The 27677-nt window shown below is 50.1% G+C and overlaps 2 protein-coding genes across 7 annotated transcripts in view; one reads left to right on the top strand and one right to left on the bottom strand.

Annotated features, from left to right (window-relative positions):
* Window positions 1-27677, top strand: part of CCM2 (CCM2 scaffold protein) — a 201450-nt gene that overhangs the window by 132072 nt on the left and 41701 nt on the right. For all 5 annotated transcript variants that reach the window (XM_072649502.1, XM_072649483.1, XM_072649475.1 and 2 more), the window contains one exon: window positions 470-26616. In XM_072649502.1, the coding sequence (XP_072505603.1) occupies window positions 470-750 (281 nt within the window). In that variant the 3' untranslated portion in view covers window positions 751-26616. The remainder of the gene's footprint in view (window positions 1-469; window positions 26617-27677) is intronic.
* On the bottom strand, window positions 10640-27657 carry NACAD (NAC alpha domain containing). 2 transcript variants are annotated; one of them, XM_072649390.1, is made up of 9 exons: window positions 27511-27657; window positions 14420-19786; window positions 14109-14264; window positions 13471-13559; window positions 12409-12492; window positions 11798-11944; window positions 11477-11605; window positions 11164-11286; window positions 10640-10745 (listed from the first exon to the last, which is right to left on the bottom strand). In XM_072649390.1, exons 1-9 carry the CDS (start codon window positions 27575-27577, stop codon window positions 10731-10733), a joined length of 6177 nt encoding a protein of 2058 aa, XP_072505491.1. In that variant the 5' UTR covers window positions 27578-27657; the 3' UTR covers window positions 10640-10730. The 2 variants fall into 2 exon arrangements, with proteins under 2 accessions (XP_072505491.1, XP_072505501.1); XM_072649400.1 differs by lacking the exon at window positions 27511-27657 and adding an exon at window positions 24338-24424.

Below are 27677 nucleotides of genomic sequence, written 5' to 3'. Positions count from 1 at the left end.
AATTATGAAAGGATATATAGATAGAAGTAGTAATTATTGAGTTCTTTGGAGGAAAGCTGTTTGTGACTACATAAACAGTCTTAGATGTTGTTAAATTAACGGAGACTTGGCTCTTTGCCTTGTACCTATGTGGCCTGAATTTTGGCCTGACCACCTCCTCTCTAGGCCTTAGTTTCATCTATAAAATGAACCTTCCAACTCTACATCCTATGAAATATGCATTCCTGCAGAAGTGCTAATATCACATCCTTCTTCCTCTCATCCCCTAAACCACAAGCCCCAGATAATGGAGCCATATTTATTTTCCATTCCTATCCTGATGCCTCCATTCTTCTCCCAGTGTCCATCCCTCCGAGTGCATCTTTCTGTTACAGGGAATTGTTACTTCCAGGTAGAAGTTTTGTAGCACCAATGGTTATTATCCTTTCTTCCCATCTCCCCCCACTTCATTCTGTCCATTTTCTGCTAGGTTTGAGGCCTTTCATCCCAGAAAAAGACAACCAACATTTTGAGAACTTTCTGGAGACAATTGGAGTAAAGGATGGCCGAGGCATCATCACTGACAGTTTTGGAAGGTACCGGCGGGCAATGAGCACCACATCCAATTCAACCACCAATGGGAATGGGGCCGCAGGCAGCTCAGATGACCAGTCTGCACCATCAGAAGGGGATGAATGGGACCGCATGATCTCTGATATTAGCAATGACATTGAGGCACTTGGCTGCAGTATGGACCAGGACTCTTCATGAGGAAAAAGCCTGGAGGAGGGAAGGAGGAACATCTCTCAGACCTGAAAGGGGCCTTCCTCTCCTCCTGGTTCACCCTCTCCTGTAGCCGTCATCCCAGCCATTCCTCAGAAAAGGTTCTAGGGGACCAGCCATCATGTTGAACACCTTTGTTTCCTTTCTTAGTGGTAGGAAGCAGGATGGTGTATTAGATAGCCTGAGTGAGCTAGGACCCTTCTACTGTGAAGAAATGAATGTGTTATAAGAGGAGGAGTGGTATTGGGTGTCAGGAATATAGGAGAGCTTTGCAGTCGTCCAAACTGTCCATGTTCCTTGCTCCTATCCTCTGCCCAGAGGTTCCTGGGTAGGAATGTGTCAACCAAGGTATGGCAGAAGGATGGGGACAGGAGCCAACTAGGTAAAAAAGGCTCACTTCAGTTCCCCTGGACAGTTTACAGTTTTGCACATGATGTTCCTATTGTAACTCTCAGAGACCTTTTTTGGAAAATGAAGTTTATAACAATGTGAATAATTTAAATCTCTTGTTGTCAGACACATTTCTAGTCTAAATGGAGAGAATGTGTGTGCTGAGAGAAGTACATTTTAGGTGGTAGGCATTTCCCATTTTAAATGGTTGTCCAGGGATGGTGGAGAAGTCCTCTGGGCTCTCTGGAGTATGGCACTGGGGAGTTTTCACTGACTTCTGCCCCCATCAGTCCATAGCCCTAATAAGATCTTGTGGGCCAAAGAGGGGAGAGTACTATTACCCCTGTTCATTGAGACTGCCCTCGCCCCCTTTAGGTGTGCCTAGGAGAAACCCATTCCTGGAGAAGAGGGCCTTGGTTGGGTACAGCAAGTCAGAGTTGGGGCAGAAGTGGGTTAGTTTGACTTTGTTGGAAAGTCTTTGTTGCCTTCCCCAGCACTTCCCTGGACACCCTGCTGCTTCCTGAAGTGGGCAGGGAGGGAGGGGAAGGGGGATCTCCTCTAAACCCAAAGGAAGTTGTGAATTTCAGTGCCAGGAGCTCCTCGTGTTTGGCTTGTTCTGGTTTTTCCTTCTTAGAACTGAGGGTGAGATAGTGGCAGTCCCATGGGACCAGGTGGTCAGGATTCTCTGAGCGACAAGTTATAGTAATGATGGAAGACCAAGTCACGTTCAGTTAACTGGGAGGCTTTACCTTTGCATGAGGTATATAATATAATGTACATGGAGTGTAAATAGGCTCTTATAAATACACTTATTTTTTTAATCCATATGCCATCCCGATCCTGGCTTGGGAAGCCAGCCTTCCCAGAGTGGTGGGACGTGCTGTCCTCTTGGTGTGATAGCTTATTCCTTAATTTATACTAGGGTTATATTTTTTACTCCTTTTTAGATAAAGCTTCCCAAGATTTTGCTAAGGGACAGTCACAGCTCTCTTTTCATTCTGGGATAAAACTGTTAGCATGTAGCAGTCCTCTCTGATGCTTTCCCAGAAAGGTTCAGTCAAGTCGCGTTCTCAGTCTCTCTGGCTTTCTTCCATGTATTTCCTTACCATAACCTCGCCATGTTCCTTTCTCCATCTGTCTCATTCCCCTGCTTTTGTTGTCATTTAGGCTTGCTCTTGCCCCAGCCTTCCCCTATGTCTGCCTCCCTTTCCCCCTTTTTCACATATGCAGATGTTCCCATGTGTTACTGAGCACCGGAGAAGGGGGTCACATTACACTGACTTAGACAGCCATCTGTGACCTTTGTGTATATAAGTTAGCTATGAAAGAGGGTCACAGTTTCTACCACTGTGCCTCATTGCTATGTCTGCATAGATGGGAAATTTGTCTTTCTGAACCTATCAAAGGCTAACACCCATTTCCCAGTCCAAACCTTTACCTTTTGGATTAGCATTCTTGGACATAGGATCATAAATTTAGAGCTGGAAGAAGCTTTAAAGATTACCTAATCCAGTCTTCTCATTTGTAGAATGAGGCACTTGAGGACCAGAGAAGTTAAATGATTTATCCAAAGTTACCTAGTCAGTAAGTAGCTAGAGACTAAATGCAGGCCCAGGATAGCAGACTCCAGATCCAGCATTATTTCTACTTCATCACACCACCTCCCTGTATGCACCTCAGTGGATCCTGGGTTCTCAAGCAGACCAAAAGAAAACTTGCCCAAGATAACGTTCATTCCTCTTGGGAGGGGCAGGGGTCATCACGCAAGGGACTGAGTGTCAGAAGCCAAGCCAAGGTAGGGCTGTAGGCAGTGTGGATGTATTTCATTTCTACTCCTTCCTCTTCCTTCTGTTTGGAAGCCAAGGCAGGATTAATGAGAACTCTATCATGGATATGTGCTAACTCATTTCCTCTGTTCTGTACCTCCTCTCATAGACCTTCCTTCCTTCCCTCCTGACTTCCTTTCTCTGGGTCTTCTCAATGGTCACTACAGTCTCAACGACTTCCCTTTCAACTCTGAGCTTTAGCTTTCCCCAAGATGGAAAGCATTTCTGCCTATCATCTCACTCCCTGTGGTAGTTCTCAGGTAAATTTCACCCAGAAGGTAGATAAATATGAAATCTAGACTTAACTTGAGAGTGCTACTTTGGTGTGGGCTGCACATTTTAGCTCCAATTCATCTATGCATCCCCACCAACTTCCTATCCCTGGAGTGATGGACGACTAGTTATCAGTTTCAGTGGTCCCTGTGGCACTGACCCCAGAATTCCACTTCCATCGGGAAAAGTCGCGATAGTACCCAGAGGTTTAGAAGAGAGGGGTCAGGTCTGGAGGAGTGGGAGAAGGGAATAAGGAGAGAGAGAAGGAATCAGATTCATTGAACTGTCTAATCTTTGTGGAAATGTCTTGGGCTCAGCCCTCTCTAGGCCATATGGGAACAGCCTAACTCCACCCTTACTCAGGTTCATTCTAGCCTGAGCTACAGTTTTAAAATCCCAAAGCCCTTCCTCCAGTTGGGGAAAGGAATACAGAGTAGCAGCAAACACCCCACAAAGCTCCCTCTAGAGGTGCCAGCCAGCCTGGCTGCCCTAAGGGTGCTTTGGGGGTGGGGTGGGAGGCAGGGGCAAGTGTTCTTCACAGTGAATTGGGCATTTGATCGTATTCTCTACAATTGCAAGCTAGAAGGCACCAATGCCATGAGCTCCAGCCCTGCTACTAGCTGAGATCTTCTAGCCAGACTAGAGCCCCTGGTTGACTGATAGAGATCAGTTGTTTCTGTCATACAGAATGATGGGCAAGGAGGCAGCTCCTTCTTCCCAGAGCAACAAAGCTAACACAGCTCTTAACACAGAGGTGAACTTAACCTTAACTAACATGGATATGCAATGCCTTCCTAGAGCACTGAAATACAAAGGGAATGGGGAGGGGGCAGGAATGAAAGCAGGAAGGACAGTGGGAGCAGAGAATCTTGACCTTTTGTAGAATCGGCTCTCCACGAAGGCTTGAGGTAAAGCTGGACTACGTCTCTCCTGCTTTAAGCAAAATATGAAAAGCCAGTTTGACATGATGAATAAATGAGAGCATGACTGTTCACTTTAGAGAGAATTCCTCTACTGGTAAGCTTCCCTGGTGCATTTAAGGTAGGATATCATTCACAGGAATTGGATTAACACATGAAGTTTATAGCACCTAACATAGTGCTGGTCACATGGTAGATGCTTGATAAATACTTGTGGGTTAGTTGATTACTTGGAGTGATCCATTCATTGATGGTATGAAGGAGGGCACCTGTGTCCCTGGTGGATCCTCACAAAATCCCCAGAACTTTGGCCATCAGAATTGTTAGTGCCTTTGATGTCACTGCACTGGAATTAGTGTACACTCAGCTGACAAAGCTCAGGCTGGGACAGGTTGGGGGTGATTTTCCAGAATCAACTTCAGGGACTTGCCTGTTAGACCTGTAGCCATTTTCATATGTGCCGAGTGATGTGACTCAAGAGCTGCAGTATTTTTGTATCAGTGGCTATGGATTGTTGGGTCACTGAAAACAAAGTTCTCTGGGTACTGGGCTATTTGAATAATTGTCTTTCTCTCTCCCCACTGCCATGTCCTAGCCTTGTCCAGGACTTGGTCAGTTTTTGAAACTGAAATTTATTCCCAGTTCTATGCTTGGGGAGTGAAGGGGGTGGGGGTTAGGGTTAGGGGTGGGGATTGGATGGGAGAGATGCCTTTATTTTTTATATGGTCTCTAGATTTATATACAAAGGTAATTTGCCCTATGGGCTTCTGGGAACGGGGACAAATCAGGGCCCTAGAGTTTGAAAGCACTTCAGTCTCCCCAGGTGGGCTTCATGCCAGTGGGGCTGAGAGGACTTTGGCCCCTGACACAGTCACCTGAGCCATTAAAAATGTCCTCAAGTTTTTGTGTGGGGTTGTGGGAGGTGGAGGGCAGCTGTATGTATGACATGATGTTCCTCACCTCATTTGTACACGGTTTTGTATGTATGCTTTCTGTATGGAGTATTTGTTACAGGTAAATATATTCCAGCACCCAACCTAGCCCTGCTTCTTTTCCTGAAGTCCCATACCGCTATTGTCATCCAAGAAGCGTCCCCTGGGTCCTTGCATTATACATTATTGGTCTTGAGCTGGAGTGGTCCTTGGGAGCCTTCCAGTCCAACCCTCTCATCTGTGAAATGAGGCAACTTAGTGCCTCAGGTCACACCAGGAAGGAGCACAAGAGCCAGAATTGAAGCCCGGGTCATCTTGTGTCCAAAGCTAGAGTTCTTTTTACTGTACCATACTTCCCCAACCTGTTGGCAAGAAAGAATTAAAAGAGGTAGTTGTTTTAGGTGCCTGTGAAGAAGATCACGTTGGTAAAGCTCTTACCATAGTTCTGGCCCAGGAGGAAGCCAGTACGGCTTATTCATACAGGCATGCAACGGACATGCCAAAGTGTTCTCTTTGGACTTGTGCTCTTCCTATGGCAACATGGCCACACAATAGGTGCTTAATAAATGCTAGTTCCTTTCCCCCTCCCCTGTCCTGCTTCGAAGGCTTAGCTAGAACTCAAATCTAGTAGGTCCAAGTAGGCTCCTGATGTGGACTTTGGTCAAAGGGAGCAAAAAGGCTGAGCAGAGGCTAAGGGGCTGTGGGATCATAATTTAGTCCTTTGAGGGACACCAGGAAGACACTCTCAGTTGAAAGAGGGGCCTGAGAAACCTTTTAGTCCAACCAATATAAAAACATGAAAGAACCCCTTCTAAAACACTCCCCCCAAACATGTTTTCCAGCCTTTATTTCAAGGCCTCTCATAACAGGAACCTACCTTTTTCCCAAAGCAGCACTGTTTTCCTTTTGCCTTGTCAAAGCTTGCCTCTTTGCAATCCCACCCATGTCCCATGTCAAGAGAGTCCAGAAGCACAGGACTAATTAGATGACAGACCTTCAGGTGTTTGAACATAGCTGCTGTGTCCCCAGATGACACTTTCCCCTGCAAATCACATAGCGAAAAGTACAGGCTCCCTTGTGTGCTCTCCAGTTTCTCATTCTTCCTAAAGCACGGCACCTAAAACTGAACACTGCCCTCCTGATGTGGATGTATGCTGACGTCAAGCATCCACATGTCAAGGCATCCAGAAATAGCATTCATTCTCTTGGCTGCTGCACCATACTGTTGATTCTTAGGATGTTTGCAGTCCACTCCAACTCCCAGGCCTTCAGATGCGCTGCTACCTAGACATACCTCCCTCATCTTGTACTTTTGAGGTTGGCTTCCTTGGTCCAAATGTTCAGCTTTACATGTATTTTATTTTATTCGATTCAGCTCAGAGTTTTAGCCTAGCAAGATCTTTTTGGACCCCGACTCTCATCCTTTGAGTCAGCCAACCTTCCTAGGTTTGATTGGATAAGCATGCCATCTATGTCTTTATCCAAAACACTGGGAAATAAAATCATGTAATAGCATAGGGCCAGGCACAAATTCTCTGGGGCGTTCCCCTGGCAGTCTTCCAAACTGATGTGCAACCAGCCTTGCAGACGGTGGCAAATACACCTCATCGTACTACGTGCTCACCTGGCCCACCTTTTTCTGCCTTTTCAACAGAAATAGTGTGTGAGTTGGTATCCGATGTCTCACTAGTGTGTAGGTAAATGATATCCATAGCGCTCTGCTGTCCATCAGCCTAATAATACTGTCAGAAACGTTAGATAGCCACATATGGCATGTTCTTTTTAAAAAGTTGATAATTTTCTTTTATATCACCTTTCCAAATTTATTCTTCCACCCTCCCTCTCCAGTGAGCCATCCCATGAGAAAGAAAGGAGGTGATAAAGACAGAAATATGGTAAACTAACCCTGTCAACCAAGTGTGAGCATTTACGCCGTGTTCTGAATCCAAACTCCGTCAGCACTTCAAAGAAGGGAAAGGAGTGCATTTCTCAACACTTCTTTGGGGCCAAAGATGGAGGGTAACTTGTTTTTGATGAAGCTATGCATGCGTTTGTTTGTTTTCTGTTGTTGTTTTTATTTTGTGATTAGTTTCTTTTCCTAGATGTTTGGAATATGTTCCAGTATTTTCCTAGGAAACAGTCACTCAGTTACTTACAGGTTACAGGATCCTCTTTTTGAAAATCAAGAAAACATTTGCCCTTTTTCCCCTAACTCCTGTTCTCCAAGATCTTTTGAAGTCACTGACTGTATCTCAGCAATCACATCTTTTCCACAACTCATTTATTTCTCCTCTGACTCCAAATCAAGTGCTTCTTCTGCTCTCCATTTCCAGGTATCTTGAGCTCAATGGCTTTCAGACCTCCCAACCTTGTACTCTGTTCCCTCCCTTTCCCTCATCCTCTGGGTGCAGCTAGATAGGGGATAGAGCTCTGGGCCTGCAGTCAGGAAGACCCAAATTCAAATCTAGACCCAGACACCCAGTGACTATGTGACCCAGACTTAATCTCTGACTCAGTTTCCTCATCTAAAATGGGGATAGTAGCACTCACCTCCTTGGGTTATTGTGAGTATAAAAGTGATAATATTTGTAAAATACTTTGTAAAACTTAAAAGTGCTATATAAATGCTAGCTATGATTAATGTTATATAGTTCATCTAGGCCTAGTAAAGAGCTCATTAAAGGCAGCTAGGTACTGCTCTCGTTCTCTATTTAATCTTGGTTATCAGCTTCTTACTCACTATTTTTATTTGGTTTGGCATAGAAAATAGAAACAAATTAAGAGTTTTGGTGTAGCTTCTCTACCACCCACTCTGGGCAACAATATTATCTCTTCTTTTCCCCAGGATAGCTTTTTGATAAACCCTCCCCCATTTTAAAAATCATCTTTAGCATTCCTTACCCAGCCTCAGCTCATCCTGAGCTTTAGCACCTCTGACACTCTTTCACAGTACTGTGCCATACTTTTAACATTCGTTTTCCTTTATGTATTATGGCTTCAATCTGCCATACATACCTTTGCAAACTCTCAGTTGGTGCAGCCACATCTCTGTGGATCACTCCTTTTCTTCTCCATCAGAATTGTTTCTCTGTCTTCACAATTTCATTCTTAAAAGCATCCTATTTTTTCTGGATTGACTTTCCCTACAGAATTTTAATTTGTGAAGTCCTGGAGCCTGTCATTTCTCCGAATCCTTTGAATCTGCTTATGCCGAGGGTCCATGTTAGATTATGCCCCACTCTCTTCTCCAAAATTCTGGAGTGTTGGGCAGATTTTGCTCAGCATCTCCTCTATCAAAAATCCTAAAGTGGAGTAGTCAGTTGCTCATGAGGCTCACAGGAACCATGTTGGCAAGGATCAGGTCCAGAATAAATTTTCCCTTGTTCAGTCCTCTACGTACCAAAGGATTAAATTATCATAAATACAAGTCAAGAAATTATTGGTTCTACGTTTTGGCAGAGAGCTCCAGCAGATGTCTAGATAATTAAAGTCCCTGCATCATTACTATAGCAAGCCCCTGTGCCAGGCTTGTGGTCATTTTCCAGAGCGCATTTACTTCTCTGACTCCAAATCAAGTGCTTTTTCTGCTCTTCCCAAAGTTTACCTGTCTCTGGCATGAGCCAACAGTGTATTATTTATCACCAGATTTCTTGAGCTGACAGCTCTCAGACCTCACAACCTTCTATTCAGTTCTCTTCCTTTTCCCCCACCCTCTAAAAAGGAAAAAGAAAATAATCTTCCTGGCTTTGAACTGGATGTCCTGACAGTCACGATGGTCACCCATCTCTGACTTGAAAAGGTCCCCACACAGTGCATCTAAACTCAAGTGAGTAAGCAGCCCTCACCATGTCCCAGATGTGCTCTCTGGGGTTGGGGGGGATCTGGTAGATTAACTGCAGCTGCTGCTGGCCACAGTTTAACTAGGTATGACTGGCCATGTTTTCACCGGACTGTGGTTTCCTCCTCTCCAAGAAGAGGGAGTTGGACTCCGTCTGCTGATCTGTTTGACTGCTTTCTGAATCAGAGATTGAGCTAGGTTAAAACCTGTAACAGCCTTCCCCATCAGTTTGTGGGGAGAGATAGAAACCCTGGGAGGGGAAGTGATCAGAAGAAAGAGAGGAGGCAGCAGATGTCCCAGCCCCTATTTGGGTCCTGAGGTCCAGGTTCCAGGAAGACTGCACAGCACCAGAACACACCTGCCTTCTTGCCCCACCCCAACCTTTTAGAAGCCTCAGTGCAGGCTGAATTTAAGAGCTAAAATATTACACTGATTGAAAATGTAGGCCACATTTCCCCTCCACTCTTCATCTGACTTTTATAAAACCCGACTATAACTGGTGAAGGATTTTTTTTCAAATGAGAATTTTAGCCATGTAGTGGGTCAATACAGTGAGCAGATAACCTTATTTTCTCAGGGCCTGCAAAAGGAGAGATTCTCCCTGGGGCCTCTCCTGCCATATCCAGATGGAGGTTCTAGGATGTCCTCTCCACTCTGAAGTGAATCCACACTGCCAGAAGGCTGTCTTCCTGCCTTAGCTCAGCACTAAAGGAAATGACCTTTGAGTCTGCATTAGCAGCTGCCAAGGCTGGGGGGGATGGGGGGAGGAGGGGCGGGACACCTCCACCCCCTCCCTGCTGGAGCTTCCTTCTTAAAAGCTTGCTTCAAGAAACTCAAGTCCCAGGAGATGTCAGCCGTTCCCATTACCACTCAGACCCGAGTGTCCTAGTCGTGAGAAAGCCTTTTTGCTCCTTGCAGCGGGGAGAAAAGACGTTTAGACTATGTCTATGAAGCCATACCAGAAGCCACCCTACCCCTGCCAATGGGTAAAGAGCAGTAGATTTCCATTTCCGTTCTGAGCAGGGGGTCAGGGCATAGTGCCCCAAGATGAAACCTAGGATGGAGGGGGTAACAGTTTGGGGGCGGATTGGGGATAGGTGCCTGGACTGCCTTGGGAGGGAATGAGTTTCTCCTAGGAATTGTCAGTTGTCCTGTGGTATTAAAGTTGGAGAGGATTTTGAATGTCATCTATCTCAGCTGCCCCTTTTTGCAAAGGAAGAAACAGAATTAGGTCAAATTCAGGGAAGGGGAGGGGGAAAAGACCTCAGTCCTCAGGACACAAAACCCCGTAGTAGGAGACTCCACACCAAATACTGGTCCTAGTTTTGCTCTCTGCAGGCAAGCATCCTCACCTTCCAAAAGACCTGTTATGCATTCTCATACCCCACCCCATTAGTCGCCTCAGATGGCAGGCTTCACCATTTTCGCCATCCTAAAAATCTGTGCAGAGGATGATGACCAGAGTTGAGGACCTGGTTTTGAATCTAAGCTTTGCTACTTACTAGGTCTCCTTGAGCAAGTCACAGCTTTTCAAGAACCCACCTCTTCTGTAAAATAAGGGAGTGGGACTAGATGGTCTCTAAGAGCGCTTCCCAGACTTCAATTCTTGAGGAGGGGCTGCTGGGGGGAATGTTCTAGTCTCTATCTACCTACCTCCTCTACCTGGGAGTGGTGAAGTAAAAGTCGTTCTACAGCAGCTGGGAGTGAATACAGGTTTATTGAGCAGCATTAAGTTGAGGGATGCAGGGGCAAAAGGGAGTGGGGTGGAGCTGGCCGGGCAGGGCAGTGGCTACATGGTCAGCTCCTACAAGAAAGGGACAAAAAAGAGATATCAGGGCTGGGAGCTAGAAGGTTCATGAAGCAACGGTCCCTCCTTTCTCCCCACCCCACCCCAAAACAAGCCTGAAAGGAAAAGCAGCTGCCTTCTAGACAAGTGAGCAACACTGTCTTTGGCTCTGCTGAGCAGACGGGGGCCAAGGAGAAGGAAACAGCTCGATGGGGTTAAGTGAGGAAAAAGTCCTCCAAGAGGACGCCCTAGGACCTTCAACTAAGGCCCTTGACATGCTGTCTCTGGAAACTACTCAGCCAGCGAGGAAGAGGGGGGACGGTGTGGGCTAATGGAAAGTACAAAGCCTGGTATGAAAAAGAGAGAAAAGGCAGAAGCTTTGGTGCTACCCCATGGCATGAGCTCTGTACTCAGCCTCTCCTGGATCCATGCTCACCATAATGGCATTGACGATGTCATTATTGTTATGTCTCAAAGCCCGGACAGCCTTCGCTCGAGACACATTGGCCTGAGCCATCACCAGCTCAATGTCACGCACCTCCAGGCCTGTCTCATCCACCTGGCAAGAAGCAGGAACCAAGAGATGGCTAGGAGAGGCTGGAACCCACATCCAGTGGGGCTGCCTTGACCTCCACCCACTGAACCCCACATACCTCCCTCCCCCGTATCTTTAAGAAAGGAGAGATCCTATAAATGGTTCTGTGGATTTTCTGAGTCCAAGGGCCCCAGCCCAGCCAACCCCCCCTCACCTCCTCCTCTTCACTCTCCTCCTTGACAGTGAGGCCTGGTGCCGTCTCTGTGATGATGGGAGAGGGTTCAGCCGGTACCTTAAATTTCTCTGCTGCTGCCTTGTGCACTTGCTGGGATAGGTCCTCAATCTACAAGGAATGAAGAGGCAGAAGGTGTGCAAGGAAAGAGGTGAAGCACACATTCCCTGTTCTCCCGAAGGTAGAATATACTGCCCAGGGACTGAGTTCCATGGCTCTGAACCTGACCCCCCTGTCCCAATTCTGCATGAGGGCAAGTCTCCACCCCATCCCCACTGATGTGAGTGACCCAAGCAGGCTGACCTTAGCCTCTCCAAAGACTATGTAGATGTCCGAAGCCGGACTTTTGAAGACATCAGGCTTGGAGATGACAAAGAGAATGTTCTTAGATTTCCGAATGGTGATCCGGGTGACTCCGTGGATCTGCCGTAGGCCCAGCTTTGACATGGCCTAGTGAGAGGGAGTGCATGAAGGATGAGTGTTATGTCCTCAGGCCCAGTCTGAGAGCCTGACCATGTTTAGGGTGAATCAACCCCAACCCTCTCTGCCCCTAAAGGAGGAGGAAGAAAATCACTCTGTGGGGGCCACGAAGTGTTTGACTTGGAGGTAACTAGGAAAGAGAAGGAACTTTCATTCCATTTTGGGGTTCTTGTTTGATTTCTATGGAACATCAAGTAAATGTTGACTAACGTCCATAAAGGAGACACCTGCTTGGACAATAGCCCTAGGACAGAGCTCTGAACTCTTAGTATCAGTTTCCCCATTTGGCAGAAGGCTTCCATGTTCTCTGACCTTAGAGCTTACAAGAATGCCCAGCCTGGTGAGTAAGGCAAATCCCTCCCAGCCATGCTGGACCTTACCACCCTCAGGCCTCCAGAGCCCACCCAGACCCTCTCTGCTTGGAGGCAGCTCACCTTTCTAGCTTTCTTCTCACTACGGCTCTGCTTGGCTTTGTTGACAGTCTCTTCGCCACCTCCCACGGAGTGGGCCAGCTGGGCCTGTGGATGGTACAGAGCCTGAATGGGATTGATCATGCAGGGCACACCGTGCAGTCTCTCTTCCTGAGATCTAGGCCTACAAAATGTCAAGGGGTGGCCAGATGCAAGACCTTTGGAGGGTCAGAAAATCTAGAGGCCAATTCCTTGTCCAGCAAGGCAATAAAACAGGGAAGTGTAGAAAAGAAACTTACCTTTACAGTGGTTATGGATTAATTTTCACCAGACCAACTGCCTGAATTGCTTCAGGCCTCAGACACAAGGGTCAAATTAAGTAAGGACCTCCAGTGTAGTGCATCATCTAGTCTGGTGGTTTTGTTTTGGGGTTTTTGTGGGGAGGTTAGAAGAGTCAGTGTCTGTCCAGAAGGAGGAAATAGTCAAAGGCTGCTAAGAATGCTTGACCGAGGAGTCAGAAAGGCTGGGTTTGAAGATTGCTTCCTGTATTTACTAGCAAGATGCTCCAGTGTATAGAGTACTAGACTAGGAGTCTAGAAGACCTGAGTTCAAATCCTGCAGCAGACACTACCTCTGTGACTCTGGGCGAGTCACTTGACTTGTCTGCCTCAGTTTCCTCCACCATAGGGAGAGAAGAATAGCGCCTACCTCGAAGGGTTGCTGTGAGGATCCAATGAGATGATGATCATCCATGTTGAGCCTTCCTAAGTAGTTGTTCGCTACAATGACTTTAGGCAAATACCACAATCCCTCCAAACCAGAGTTTTTCTCCGAAGTAAAATGGGAATAATGCCAGTTACGTACTTCAAAGGGCAGGTGAAAAGAAAAGTGCTTTGTAAACTTTAAAGCAATAGAACAGAATTTAAGTTGTTCTAGTTACTGTCTTCCTAGAGAGAAGTGTCAGAAACCATCCAGAGAAGTACTTCTCTGGGGTCTCTCCCCAGCCCGAGTCATGGACGCAGAATGAGCCCATCCTCAAAGCGGGCAAACTCTCCCCCAGAGAGTGGTGAGGGTTGAAGGGGATACCTGAGGTGGTGTAGTCCGTGGTTCTGTACCATCTGGCTCCTCCAACTCAGGGAGAGATTCCCCATTACTCTCGGAATCATTGCGGGATGCTGAGAGGAGGGAAAGGGGGAAGGTCAGAAAGATTTTAAAAACTGAATCATGGCTAAGACCTACTCTAGGCAAGCCCCCTCACCCCGACCCCGAGGAAGGAGGTCACCTCTTTAACCTCAGTGTCCTCCTCCTGTCTCTACTTCCCCAGAAAGGCTCTGGAGTTCAAGCCCCAGACACAAATAGCAGGGAACTGCTCCAACCCTGGAGGGCCCAGCCCAGGCTCTTAGCTGATGGGAAGAAGGGAACGGGGTCCCACCTCAAGCCTCCAAAAGGATCACAAGATAGCCAAAATATGGCTTCCTGGTGTTGCAAGCAGAGGAAGCCCCGGTCAGCTGGAAGACCTGTGGTCTACTCCTAGCCCTGCTCCTGACTCACTTGGGCAAACTGCTTCCCTGGTCTGTGTCTTGGTTCGTTCATCTGTTAACATGCTAACCACCTCTTGCCCTTTTTACCCAATGTACAGAATTGGGAAAGTCTTTGAAGAATGCAACAGGAGGGGATAGGCCTTGAAGCCCACCACTTGAGGCTGCAGTCCTAAAGCCACTCACCCCTGTGATTGGGGAGAGTTCCAGGGGCCGGGCACAGCGCCACACTAGCTGCTTGACGAAGCTCCTCCAGCTCTGCACCTTGGGAAAGAGGGTCTGCCTCACTCGAAGAGCTGGATTGTGATTGCACAGAGCCCTGGAGAGGTGGTTGATCGGTACCTGAGAGGTCGGCGGTGAAGGATGGAAAGGCAGGAAAGGGTATCAGGCATGAGCCTCTCTCCAGAAGAGGGTCCAGCCTCAGCCTCCTTTCCCCTTCCACATCTTCCATTCATACCCTCCCCAGCCCATGCCCATCACACCCCCAGCCCTATTACCTTCTCTGCTTGGCCGGGGTCCTGGGGGGAGGGTTACATCTCCAGGGCTGCACTCCTCCCACCGAGCAGCAGGCTCCCCTCTCGAGTGAGTTGGGCCCCAGAGCCCTGGGCTAGGAGCAGGGCCTGGAGGCACTTGGCTGGGAGTGGGGGGCTTGGGAACCACCTGAGGTACAGACCCCCCTAGGGGTGCCTGCCCTGCCCAGAGCCCCCTGGAGCATGGGTTTGAGATCACCTCAGGAGACCCAGCTGGGGCCTGGTCTTTGGCATAGGGGACTGCTTTTGAGGTTGGTGTTCTAGAGGATACTAGGACTTGACCCCTTGGGGAACGGTGCCGGGGAGATTCTGCTTTCCGCATTGCTACTGTGCCCAGGTCTGATGGGCACAAGGCTGAGGGGGGCATGTTCCCTGAGACAGCCCGGGCTGAGGAAGAGACTGTTCCCTCCACCCTAGCCCCTTCTTGCTTCTGGGCCAAGAGAAGTGGGGGGCCCTTATTGCTTGAGGCCTCTGGGCTAGAAGGGGACTGAGGATCCACTGGGCTGGGCGTTATGATAACAGGGGCAGAAGAACCCTGGGCCTCCCTAAAGGTAGACACAGGAGCGGCTGAGGAGGACTGTGATTTCCCTAACTTTGTGTTTGGGCCACCTGCTGCATATGGTGACTTCTCCCTGCCCAGGGAGCTTCGAGGCAGAGTCCTCTTCTCTCCAGACAGACCTCTTGGTTCTTCAAGGGAACAGTCAGTTGAGGACAAAACAGAGGAAGGGACTCCTTCCAGCAGAAGCCTTGGGCCCACACTGGGCAGAGGAGTAAAAATCAAAGTCTCTTGGGACTTGAGCAGGAAGGTGAGGTCAGATAGATTCTCTGGGAATGAGGAACTCCGCATCCCCTCTTCTGGCCTGAGGATAGAGGCCTGTTCAGTGTCCCACCTTAAGTTAGCCTTTATCTGGGGGCCCTCAGACAACTCTGGGAAACCTTCCCCTGGGGTACCATGGGACTCTTTTGCTCTGAACACAGGCTCAAGGGCTTTACTGGGTTCTGGAATTTCATCACTGGGTAAAGGGTTCTGAGCTGTCTCCTCTGGACACTTTACATCCAGATTAAATTCAGCCTCTCCCAGTAACTCCTTCCCCAGGACATCCGTTTGTTCCAGACTAGGTCCAGAACTGGGGCCTGGAATTTCAATCTCTTTAGAGGATTGGCTAGCATCCAGTGACCCTGACACAAGGCCCATCTTTGTGGGAGAGACTGAGTGCTGTTCTGAGCTGTCCTCACCAACAGGGCCCTCATTTTCCAAATCTGGTTCCTCTTCCAGATGGCATGGAGGCCACTGAAGGGAACACTCCAGGGAAACAGGGGGACCCCCTCCCCCACTGACATCCCTCGACAGAGCATCCTCAGGGCCTTTGGAAATGACTCCATAACTCAGCTCAGCCAGGGGATTCAAGTCTTCATCCTCACTAACTAGCCCCTCCTGCCCCTCAACATCTTGGTCTTGACCACATGCCTGCTCCCCAGCTTCTGGCAGCGCTTCTCGCTGTGGGGACAATGGTCCAACTTCCTCATCTGTACTGAGACAAACAAGGCCCTCCCTTGAGTCCAGCCCTTTGGCTGGAGATGGCTTTCCTTCATCCTGGGGGCAGGCTTGTTCTTCTCCCTGTTCCTCCTCCTGCCCCACAGGAGGGAAGGTCTCTGTGGTTACCTGGGTCCTGTCAACCTGAAACATCTCCAGGGCAACAGGCTTCAGGTCTAATGGGAAGCCCACTTCTACTTGTGGAGTCTGAGAGATCATTGCTGTAGCAATAGATTCTAGGTTTACTTCTTGTAATGGCTGAGATGTCGCAACACTAGGTTCTAGATCTACTTCTTGTAGGATCTGAGGGGTCACTGCTACAGCAGTGGGGCCTAGGTCTGTTTCTTGTACTGTCTGAGATTTCAGGGCAATCGGTTCTAGGCCTACTGCTTCTTGTACGGTCTGAGATGTCATCATGGCAATGGGTTCTAAGCCTACCATTTCTTTTAGAGTATGAGATATCTTCATAGCAATGGGTTCTAGGTCTACTGTTTCTTGTAAGGCCTGAGATGTCTTTGCGGCAATGGGCTCCAGATCTGCGGCTTCTCGCAGGGTCTGCGGTGTTTCCGCAGCAGTGGGCTCCAGATCTGCAGCTTCTCGCAGGGTCTGCGGTGTTTCCGCGGCAGTGGGCTCCAGATCTGCGGCTTCTTGCAGGGTCTGCGGTGTTTCCGCGGCAGTGGGCTCCAGATCTGCGGCTTCTCGCAGGGTCTGCGGTGTCTTTGTGACAATGGGTTCTAGAGCTGTTGCTTCTTGTGTGGTCTGGGATATATTCATGGTGGTGGGTTCTAGGCCTACTCTTTCTTGTAAGGTCCGAGGTATCACTGACACAGCAATGGGTTCTACATCTGCTGCTTCTTGTAGAGCCTGAGATGTCTTCATGGTAATGGATTCTAGGTCTGTTGTTTCTTGTAGGGTCTGAGGAATCACTGATACACCAATGAGTTCTAGATCTGCTGCTTCTTGTAGGGCCTCAGATGTCTTCATAGAAATGGGTTCTGGGCCTGCTGTTTCTTGCAGGATTTGAGAGGTCACTGACACAGCAATAGGTTCTAGATCTGCTGCTTCTTGTAGGGCCTGGGATGTCTTTGTGGCAATGAGTTCTAAATCTGCTGCTTCTTGTAGGGCCTCAGATGCCTTCATAGAAATGGGTTCTGGGCCTGCTGTTTCTTGCAGGATTTGAGAGGTCACTGACACAGCAATAGGTTCTAGATCTGCTGCTTCTTGTAGGGCCTGGGATGTCTTTGTGGCAATGGGTTCTAAATCTGCTGCTTCTTGTAGGGCCTCAGATGCCTTCATAGAAATGGGTTCTGGGCCTGCTGTTTCTTGCAGGATTTGAGAGGTCACTGACACAGCAATAGATTCTAGATCTGCTGCTTCTTGTAGGGCCTGGGATGTCTTTGTGGCAATGGGTTCTAAATCTGCTGCTTCTTGTAGGGCCTCAGATGCCTTCATAGAAATGGGTTCTGGGCCTGCTGTTTCTTGCAGGATTTGAGAGGTCACTGACACAGCAATAGGTTCTAGATCTGCTGCTTCTTGTAGGGCCTGGGATGTCTTTGTGGCAATGGGTTCTAAATCTGCTGCTTCTTGTAGGGCCTCAGATGCCTTCATAGAAATGGGTTCTAGGCCTGCTGTTTCTTGCAGGATTTGAGAGGTCACTGACACAGCAATGGGTTCTAGATCTGCTGCTTCTTGTAGAGCCTGAGATGTCTTCATGGAAATGGATTCTAGGTCTGTTGTTTCTTGTAGGGTCTGAGGAACCACTGATACACCAATGAGTTCTAGATCTGCTGCTTCTTGTAGGGCCTCAGATACCTTCATAGAAATGAGTTCTAGGCCTGCTGTTTCTTGCAGGATTTGAGAGGTCACTGACACAGCAATAGGTTCTAGATCTGCTGCTTCTTGTAGGGCCTGGGATGTCTTTGTGGCAATGGGTTCTAAATCTGCTGCTTCTTGTAGGGCCTCAGATGCCTTCATAGAAATGAGTTCTAGGCCTGCTGTTTCTTGCAGGATTTGAGAGGTCACTGACACAGCAATAGGTTCTAGATCTGCTGCTTCTTGTAGGGCCTGGGATGTCTTTGTGGCAATGGGTTCTAAATCTGCTGCTTCTTGTAGGGCCTCAGATGCCTTCATAGAAATGGGTTCTAGGCCTGCTGTTTCTTGTAGGATTTGAGAGGTCACTGACACAGCAATAGGTTCTAGATCTGCTGCTTCTTGTAGGGCCTCAGATGCCTTCATAGAAATGGGTTCTAGATCTGCTGCTTCTTGTAGGGCCTCAGATGCCTTCATAGAAATGGGTTCTAGGCCTGCTGTTTCTTGTAGGGTCTGAGGGGTCACACCAATGGGTTCTAGGTCTGCTACTTGTATAGTCTGGGATGTCGGCACCACAGTGGGCTCTAGACCTGTTTCTTGTAGGGTCTGAGGGGTCAGCGTCATGGCAGCAGGCTCCACCTCTAAGCCGAGCACTAGGCCCTGGGCTGGGAGCTGTGCAGATGCTACATCCTCCTCCTTCTCTGCTAAGCTATCCCCAGATTCTGGGGAGCTGAGCCAGAGAGGGAGCGGAGGCCGGGCATGGGGCTCTTCACTGTACAGTCTTTCATCCTCCTCCCCAGCATAGGAAACCGAGTCAGAGTCCGAGGAGGCGGCTGAAGTGTCGTCTCGGAAGGCGAAGGCCTCATCCATGCCCTCGTTGATGGACATCTCTGACAGGGACTGCAGGAAGGAGGCTGAGGTGCTGTCGTCTTCACCTTCACTGTCTCTGCCTGGAGCTCCCTCCTGGGGCAGCAGCAAGATCTCCACGGCCTCGGCCTCAAAGATCAGACTGCCTCTGAAAGGGAGCAACGTGGCTGGGATCATGGGATCGCTGCCAGGAAAGCTGACATCCGGGAAGGAATTCCCCCTTCTCCCTGGGCTCCACGAGGAGCCACTGTCCCCAGAAAGGCTCGACTCCGAGGAGAGATGGTTCCGAGACCCTGTGGGCAGCAGCTCTGTGTCATCTGAGTCAGAGGCCCCACCACAGGGACTCTCTTGGCCGCCTTCCTCATTGGAGCAGAGGAGGGAGAAGTCATCATTCTCAGGAGAGTCCAGCCCCTCAGTCTCCATCAGCAGATTGGGGGAGCATGATGGGGATGTGCTAAAGCTGCTGGAAGAGCCCCAGCTGCCCCCCTCTGCAGTGATGTAGGAGCCAGAGGGGGATGTGGGTGGTGAGCTGAGGAGGTCAACCTCAGTGTCGCTGGGCTCCTCATTCAGGCAGAGAGAGTGGGTGAACAGATAGGAACAGGCCACCTTGGTGGGGGTGGAAGGAGCTGTGAAGTAAGGGTCTGGGTCCAGGCGGGGGGAAGGCACAGGGAGGTCACCCTGAGAGAGCAGCTCGGGGGGTGGGCTGGGGCCAGCCTGCCTGCCCTCCAAGTCCCTGAGCTCTGAATCTGTCACTGTCAGGGGTTCAGCTGCCTGGGATTCCTTGGGCAGCTCTGTGGTAGCCTGCTGGAGCCCACCACTGCTTGTTTCTTCACCCATCACAACCCGGGGCTCCAGACTCTCCAGGATGAGGGGTTCCTCGGGGAGTCCTTTTGGGGGTTCCACCACAGGGCCGCACTCTCCCAAGGCAGTTCGACTAGAACTGGTGCTGCCCACTCCAGCATCCGAGCTGGCCCCTTCTGGCTGTGGCCGGTCACCGTGCTTGGCGGGCAAGAAGGCTACAGGGATAGAAGCTGGCCCTGGAGTTAGGTCCCCCTGCATGGATAAGTCCTCAGGCGTGGGCAGGTCCCCACTGGGTGTAGAGGCAGCAGCATCATTGGATTCAACTGTGGAAAAGACAAAAGAGGTATGAGGAATGGAAGGTGTGGGGAAGGAAAAGGAGGAAAGCCTCAGTTTAGTGATTTCTTGGAAAATGAGGTGTTCAGGAGTCAGGAGACAATACAGTCAATCCCTGCATGGCCCAAAACCTCAATCTTCTCCTTGGTAAGAGGAGGATAACATTTCTAGAATGATGGACAGCAGTAACTTGTTCTCTGGCACTTTCCACCACAGCTCTGGTAAAGTAAGGTTTGCAAAGTGCTGTCCATAGGTTCTCCCATTCAGTTCTCACAACAGCCTTGACAGGTGGCACTATTATCCCTATTTTACAGATGAGGAAATTGTAGGAAGCAGAGAAAGGTTCTAGAACTTACCGAGAGTCCTACAGAGTGTGTGTTTCTGACTCCAAGCCTATCACCGTATCCATTTTGCAGATGCGATTGCCCATGGAAACAGCTGGCTGAGTCAGGGCTCAAACACTGGTTTTCCAAGGCATTGTGGACAGACTCCAAGGTTATTTCCAATAACCCTGTTATATATTCCGATAATCCTGTTATTTCCCACTTATATCAATCACTCTGGATACAGAAAAGTGTTGTGAAATGAATTTTACATGCGTTGCACCAATGCCAGGTCCCAAGGTAAAGAATCTCTCCTCCCACGCTAACTGCCAGCCCCTGCCTCCCTCAGCAGGCCATAGGCCAGAGGGCCCAGTCATAGGAAAGCCTGCCAGGTGAGCAGAGAAAGAAAAGAGGGAGAGTAGATCTGTTGGCCTAGCCAGGGGTGGAGAACCTTGGACCTCAGTCAGTCAAAGGGCCACACTTGAGAACCTAGAGGGCCTCCAGGCCAAAGGTTCCCCACCCCTGGGCCATTAGATTAGCTTCTAGCATGAAACACTGCCTTGTCTATGGGGAGACCTGGATTCTAATCCTGGTTCTGTGACCTAACTTATCATGTGACCTTGGGTGAGTCCCTTACCATCTCTAGCTCTGACTCTTCCTTTGTAAAAGAAGGCATTTGGCACTGGATTCTCTCAAAAGCCCCTTTCCTCGAACCCCACTGGAACGTGTGACCTGACCTAAACAGAAGAGCTCTGTGCTCTGACCGCTGAAGACCTAAGGGCTACCCTGAGGCCAGCAGGGAGTCTTTCACTGCAGACCAGATCTGCCACTGTGGCTCCATCCCTTTAAAAAAAAAATGCCCAAGCTCCCGTCTCAAGTAACAGCTGCAATCTCTCTGCTCTTTCCCTTCCCCCCACACCCAAGTCCCTATTTCTTCAAGCCAGGCTAGAAAAGGGGGTGGGGGCGCACAGCCCCCACAACTTTCATCCCCTCTTTCTCCCTCTCACTTTCCCAGTCTCCAGAGCCCTGGACAAGGACCTGGGGGGAGGGGGAAAAAACGTGGCCAGATCTTGGAATCTCCCTCTACCCTCAGGAAAGGTTTTGTGAACAATAAAAGGCTTCCCCATTGGTCAGACAGCAGTGGAGAGGCCCAGCGCACCCTCCTCTTCCTCTTTCCCTCTCTCCCCCACATTAAGCATCTGCTTTCTTTTAACCTCACTAGTGGGCAGAGGACAGAGGCTAGAATCTTAAAATCTCAGAGCTGGCGGAGGGAAGGACCTTAGAAATCACTTAGGCTCACTGGATCCTAAAGGAAGAACTTTTGGAAAGGGATCTTAGAGGTCATCTAGTTCAACCCCCTCATTTTACAAAAAGAGAAAACTGAGGCCCACCAAGACAAAGTGACCTGTCAGGATCACCCAGTTTAAGTAAAAGCTGGATTTGAATTCGGCTCTTTCCTCTACGCTATATGCCCCCCATCTAAAAGGGTTGTGTGTTAGCTATATTTAAAAGATGGGGAAACTGAGGCCTAGAGAGAGCAAGAAGGGAAGAGAGGAGAAGAAGCTGGAGACAGCACTCCCTTGCCATGGCCCTGGAATCCAGAGCATCCAGATGACTTCGCCTGGCTGGTCCCCAACTCTGGGAGAGTGGAGGAAGGGAGGGGATTATGTACAGAAAAGACTAAGGAGGGTAAAGGGTCTTACACGTCACTGCTGCCTTAGACTGCAGCTCCCGTCAAGTCTGAATGGACCATCTCTCCTGTAAGTTCCTCAAGGGCAGGGACAGCTCCTATTATGTGTCTTTCTCCTCAGCACCAAGCACAACAGTTTGCACACAGTGGGTACTTTAATAAATGCTTGTTGACTTGGAGTGATCGGACCAAACTACAGCCTGGTGGGGAAGCCAGGGTGCCGCTGGAAGATGGAGGAGAGCCGGATGCGTCTCAGCATGAAATTGTTGGCCGAGGACCCGGATTCAGTGTTCTGTCTGCTGAAAGGCCAGCTCAGCTTCTAAGCGCAGGTCCCAGGAGAGATGCCTCACCTTCCTCAGCCTCAGCCTGCCTCCCAGCTGTGCTGCCCAGATTGCAAATGCACCCGTAGGGCCCTAGCCACAAGGGGCACAAGGAGCCCACTCAGCTCAAGTGAATGACCAGTTTGCCATGTGGACCTAGACTCTGAGGCACAAAGGCCAAGGTTAGAACGCCAGGATCCTTCATCCCTTTGTTTCCCAGGGTGGCTCCAAGAAAGTGAACTGAGGAGCTTTGATACACAAATGAGCACTGACTCCCATCTCCAGGTCGTTGGGTGAGCACAGTGGGGTAAGGAAGGCCCTTCTGAATCACTAAAATGAGCTAAACACCACAGGATGTGGTGGGAGGAGTTGGACCTGGAGTCTGGAAAGGTCTAGGTTTGACTGCCACCTCAGGCACTTACTATCGGGTAGAACATCACCCCACTCAACCTCTGAGCCTCTGTCTTCCTCTGTTAAAACACCAGCAATGAAACGGTTGGACTAGCCAGCCCCTGAAATCCTCTCTCCTCCCAAGTCGTTCACCCTCTCTTTGTGGCACTTTCTGTAAAACGGAGACAACACCACTAGCACTTACTCCAACTCTACCAACTGTGTCTGTTGTCATGGTAGCTCGTGTGCACTCTGACCCTACTGCCAAGCCCCAGGGCATGATCTGAAAGGCCGAAGCTCGTGCCTTTGAGAATACTCTTCATCCAATAGTTTATTTCATTCTTTCCTCTGGAGCTTGGCAGATTTATTTTTTTTTAATCAATAGAACTGCAAATACAGGTATAAACAAGTCCTTCCCCAGTTCTAAGGAATGCCATTTGGGGGCGCTAACCATCACAAATAAAAACAGCAGCCATCTATTTGAAGGAACCATTGGGTTGAAGGATTGAGGATTGCTTTAGCCAAGCATTTTAAGGTTCCCAGAGAGGAGAAAACTAGCTTACGTTTCTACAGCAGGTGCTCTATATTTATGATTTCCCAACAACCCGTGATCTCCCATTCTAGGGTGAAGGAAACTGGCTTTAAAGGCCAGCAAGTTAGAAAGTGGCCTGTCCCCCTTTCCCCAATCCATCACTTTCCACTAACCAGGGAGCCATCTGCAAAGAAGCGTGAACCACCTAGTGTGTCTGTGGCCAGGAAATGGGCACGTCAGACAGAAGTCAGGAGAGCCTTGAGTGGAAGATAGGCAGTGTTGGGGGAGGCAGGAACATGCTAGAGAGGGTCTATAAAGCATCAGGACAGCTACCACAGAGTCCTCGCTTGAGTCTAGCTCTGTGCTGACTCAGACCACAGGGCCATCCTATCAATGTAGTCCTACCACATCAGATACTTCAGCCACCTATTGCCCCATCTCCAGAAAGGGAGAAGTGAAGTCCTGATGTCTACATGCAAGAGCTCAGACTGCCATGACAAAGGTGCCTCCCCTAAGTCACAACTCCTACCTCAGGCCACGTTTGAGGCAAGAGGGTGGGTCTACAAACAGTGCCAGGCAAGGGAGATAGGGGGGAGACAAAAACTCAGGTCCTGGGCCAAGCCAAGGTAAAACTGCTTAGTAGCCTCAGTTTACTTCTTTATAAAATGAATAGGTATACCTGGATGCTCTCTAAATTTCCTTTGACAGCTTAACAACCACAGGAAAAACTCCCACTAAATTTGTCGTAAGATGCCCAGGGTTCAAATTCCAGCAGTAGAACAAATGAGCTCACATGACTTGGGATTCACTAGTTGTAAAATGAGATTAATAGTACTTAGTTACTGATCTCCCAACCAATTCTGTGATAAAATAATGGCTTAACACATGTCACCTGTGATCATTCTGCTACACCCCAGACTTTCCCCCACACCCTGTAATCTCCATCTCTGGGCTGTTCTGGGGGAAAGGAGGTTAGCTCAAAGCCAAGTCCCCATGATAGGGTAGGAGAGCAAGAGGGAGGTATCCAAGAACCGGAGACTTCCCAAATAAATTGGGTATCCTTACTCCCCCAGGAAACAAGGTAACTAGACAAATGCCCTAGAGGTGGGGGAAAATTACCTTGGCAAGAAAAGGCAACTCGCCCCCACCCCTCACCCCACCAAGGCACTAGGAGCTGCACCTCCACAACCTGGTGTCAAATCTGATTCAGTTTCAGGCCCTGGGGAGGTTCCATCCTTAGCTACCTAGAAGGCTGCCCCACCCTCAGCCTAGGCTAGAAAACTCACCAATCAGCTGCATCTGGTACTGGGGAGCGGCCATCCTGAAAGGACATTAAGGGGAGGGGGGCCCTCCCCTTGGGGTTAGCCTTGAGAAGCAGCTCATGGAGACCAGAGAGGAGTGGAAAGCATTAGAGAGAACTGCTGATACTGAGCTTGAGACAGAGCCCAGAGAGGCAGACAGAGAGCTGAGAACTTAAGAGTCCCCAGAGACCTAGGGGTGGGACTAACTCCAAGCACCTGGAAGCCTCCAGCCTTGCCCCAAAGGATCTCGGGAGTGGGGGTGGCTGATGGATGAACTTACATAAGGAAGGATGGGGGTCCCTGCCCTAGGAGGACCAAGGTCTCTTTCGCTTTGGAAACAGGAAGGTCATTGGCCAATTGTGTAGGGGAAGCCATCTCTGTTTACTCTCCTTGCTCACAAATAGCTGATCCCCTGGCCTAGAGATGGTTTGCTTGGTGGCTTCTGCCCCCTGGAGTTGGGCTGGTGAGTAGGAGTTAAGAAAATGCTTGGAGATTTTCCTTCTTTGGGTGAAATCCTCCCTGCCCAGGGCTCTGAGAAGGCACTGTGTGTATGGGGAGGGATCTCATCCCCTGGGAGAGGGAGAAAGTACTGTAATGGAGCAGGAGACTCAAGGTTAAACCCAAATTCTGCCAGTTGTCACTTGTGGGACCCTGAGTCTTCAGCTTCTTAACCCAAAATGGTGATACTGCCTACATGACCACGCTCACAAGGATGTTGTGGGGCTCAAGTAACACAATGGACTGATGTGAATGCCAGCTGCTATCATTATGAAGGCTTCTGGGAGGCTGATCTGGGGAACTGGCACAAAGGATTTATATAGTGAGAGGGGGAAACCGGGAAAATAAAGGGGTCTTAGAGAAAGCAGGAGGTTCCATTGTTGGGTAGGGGAGGTCGAAATGAGAGTTGTTGGTCTCATGAAACCCTGGATAGGGCTGGAGGATAGGGCTAATCTAGCTGTCACCTGCCATGTCAACCTCTCTTTTCTATGGGATTTGAGGAAACAAGGTGGAGCATTGGATTTGGAATCAGACCTGAGTTCAAATCCTTCCCCCCGACCGTATAACTCTGGGCAAATCACTTAACCTTTCTCAGCCTCAGTTTTCTCAGCAGTTAAGTAGGTATAACAAGTGCCCTTAACTCCCAGGGTTGTAGAGAGGATGAAATGAGATGATATATATATAAAATGCTAACATAAATGCTGGCTGGCTAGCTCTTCCTTCGAGGTAGCTAATAGAGTAAACATTTCCTAAAGTGGGAGAACTTCATCCTATTTCTTACAAAGCATATGGTTTCATCCCGAGGTTTTGTGGGGATTCCGTCCCCTCCCCCCCACTCCTGGCCACTGGGAGCTGAGGGCTCCATTAGCCAGGTACTAGATTTCAGCTGACTATAGCTATCTAAAAGGGGTCACAAGAGTGGGAGAGGGGACCTCCCAAGGCCAGTCTGTTTCTGAATCACCTACCATTTGAGTTAGGGGAGGAAGGGATTTGAGAATGTTGAGGTGACATTTCCCAGGGTGTCCATCAGCACTTTCTAGTTTCTCCCTCTCCCTCTCTTGTCTCCTTCCTCTCCCATCAGCCGTAAGCACTTTGAGGAAAAATCCAACTGCTGCCAGTTGGCCCAGGGAGCCCAGGGGAAAGTGGGGTGGGGCTAGTCCTGACTGCTCTGGGATGGGCAACCGCTGGCCATGTACCCTCATCGATTTCTGGCCCCCCACCCCAGTTCATTAAAGGCACTGTAGCTTGACCCTCTAGGCAGTCACCCAGACATCTGATCCCTCTTTACCAAGAATAAATACTCCAAAAGCTTCCTTCAGGTGGGTTTCCTTTGCATCCCCACAGCACTTCAAGGCCCAGTCTTCCTTCTCTCCCTCTCTCGTGTGTCTGTCCCCTTTATCCTGTCATCTTTGTGCCCTCAGTCTGGTTTTCACACTCAAGCCCTTCATGGTTGTCTCTGCCCCAGCCTCTGTTCCTGAGGCTGAGGGCGCCTCCATCCTATCCCCAGGGGATCGGCGTCTTGTGTTCAGGTCATCTGAACACCTTTCCAGGGAGCTCTGGGAATGCCTGCCCTTACACTGGCAGCGGAAGTTATTCTCTGCCCTTCCCAGTCTGTGATATTCTTCCTTTCCCAAAACAAAACAAAACAAAGCCAGGAGTCAGTGAGCCAATTAACTACAAACTGGGCTGGGGCCTAGGACTCAAGGTTCAGCTGGGCCATTTTGGGAACCAGCCACTCCTCCTCTGGCTCCAGATAAGAGGTGCAGGTAAGCGAGGATTTTGCCCAAAGCATGCTCCAAGCATGCTCCATGGGAGGGGAGATCATGGGATCAGACCCTTGGGAAATGCACGTCTTGCTCCCTTCCTAATCTCTAATTCAGGGGGCTGGGTAGAAATCTGAAGGTGGCAGTCCCCTGGGGAGTGAGTGCTTCACCCTCTGAGAGTGCCCTTAAGCTCAAGGGCAGAGAGAGGGCAAGGGCACGGCCAAGGGGACAGGAAGGAGATGCAAATCTTCCCAGCTCCACAGACAATCTGCCCTCCGATCCATCCTCCCCCGGCGGCCCCCCCAGCCAAACCTGAGGCCTAGCCTTCCTGGGCCACCCTCCCGGTCACCCCTTCAACTCATCCCTGTGAGAGTTCCACCCGGCCCCAAACTTGCCCTCCTCCCCAGCCCCTGCCCACACACCTTCTAGCCCAGAAGGGACCAACCAGGCTGACAGGGGTGAAGGAGGGATGCTGTGGGCCAGGCTGGCAGATGAGGTCGGGCAAGGAGGCTTAGCAGACAGTCAGAGCCCAAGAGGGACAGGGGGAGAGCGTGATGCACGGGGGGGGGGGGGGCGGGGGGGAGGTCAGGGGGGAGGTCAGAGTCAGGGGGGGCAGAGCGGGGGGGGGGGGGCAGAGACAGGGGGGCAGTGCCGGGGGGGCTGGCAGATCGGGGGGGCATAGACAGGGGGGGCTGGCAGAGCCGGGGGGGGCTGGCAGATCGGGGGGGCATAGACAGGGGGGGCTGGCAGAGCCGGGGGGGGGGGCTGGCAGATGGGGGGGGCAGAGCCGGAGCAGAGCGGAGAAGGACCACCGGGATGCGGGATGCGGGGCTGGAGGGCGGGACGCGGGGTGCCGGGGCCGCGCGGGCACTGCCCCCCCCGCCCCCCCGTTCTCACCTGTGCGGGGGCCCGGGCCGCCCCCCGCGGGCAGCAGCAGCTCGGCGCGGGCCGCCTCCCCGGGCATGCTGGCGGATCGGCCCCTCCCTCCTCCCCGCCCTCCCGCCGCTGCCTCCTGGCTGCCAGCAGGGTGGGAGTGAGTGTGCGTGTGCGCGCGGTGCGTGTGC

Source organism: Notamacropus eugenii, chromosome 1 (assembly GCF_028372415.1).
Source record: "Notamacropus eugenii isolate mMacEug1 chromosome 1, mMacEug1.pri_v2, whole genome shotgun sequence".
Lineage (NCBI taxonomy): Eukaryota > Metazoa > Chordata > Mammalia > Diprotodontia > Macropodidae > Notamacropus > Notamacropus eugenii.
The sequence above is the reverse complement of the archived record's forward strand: the minus strand, read 5'-3'. Positions and strand labels throughout refer to the sequence as shown.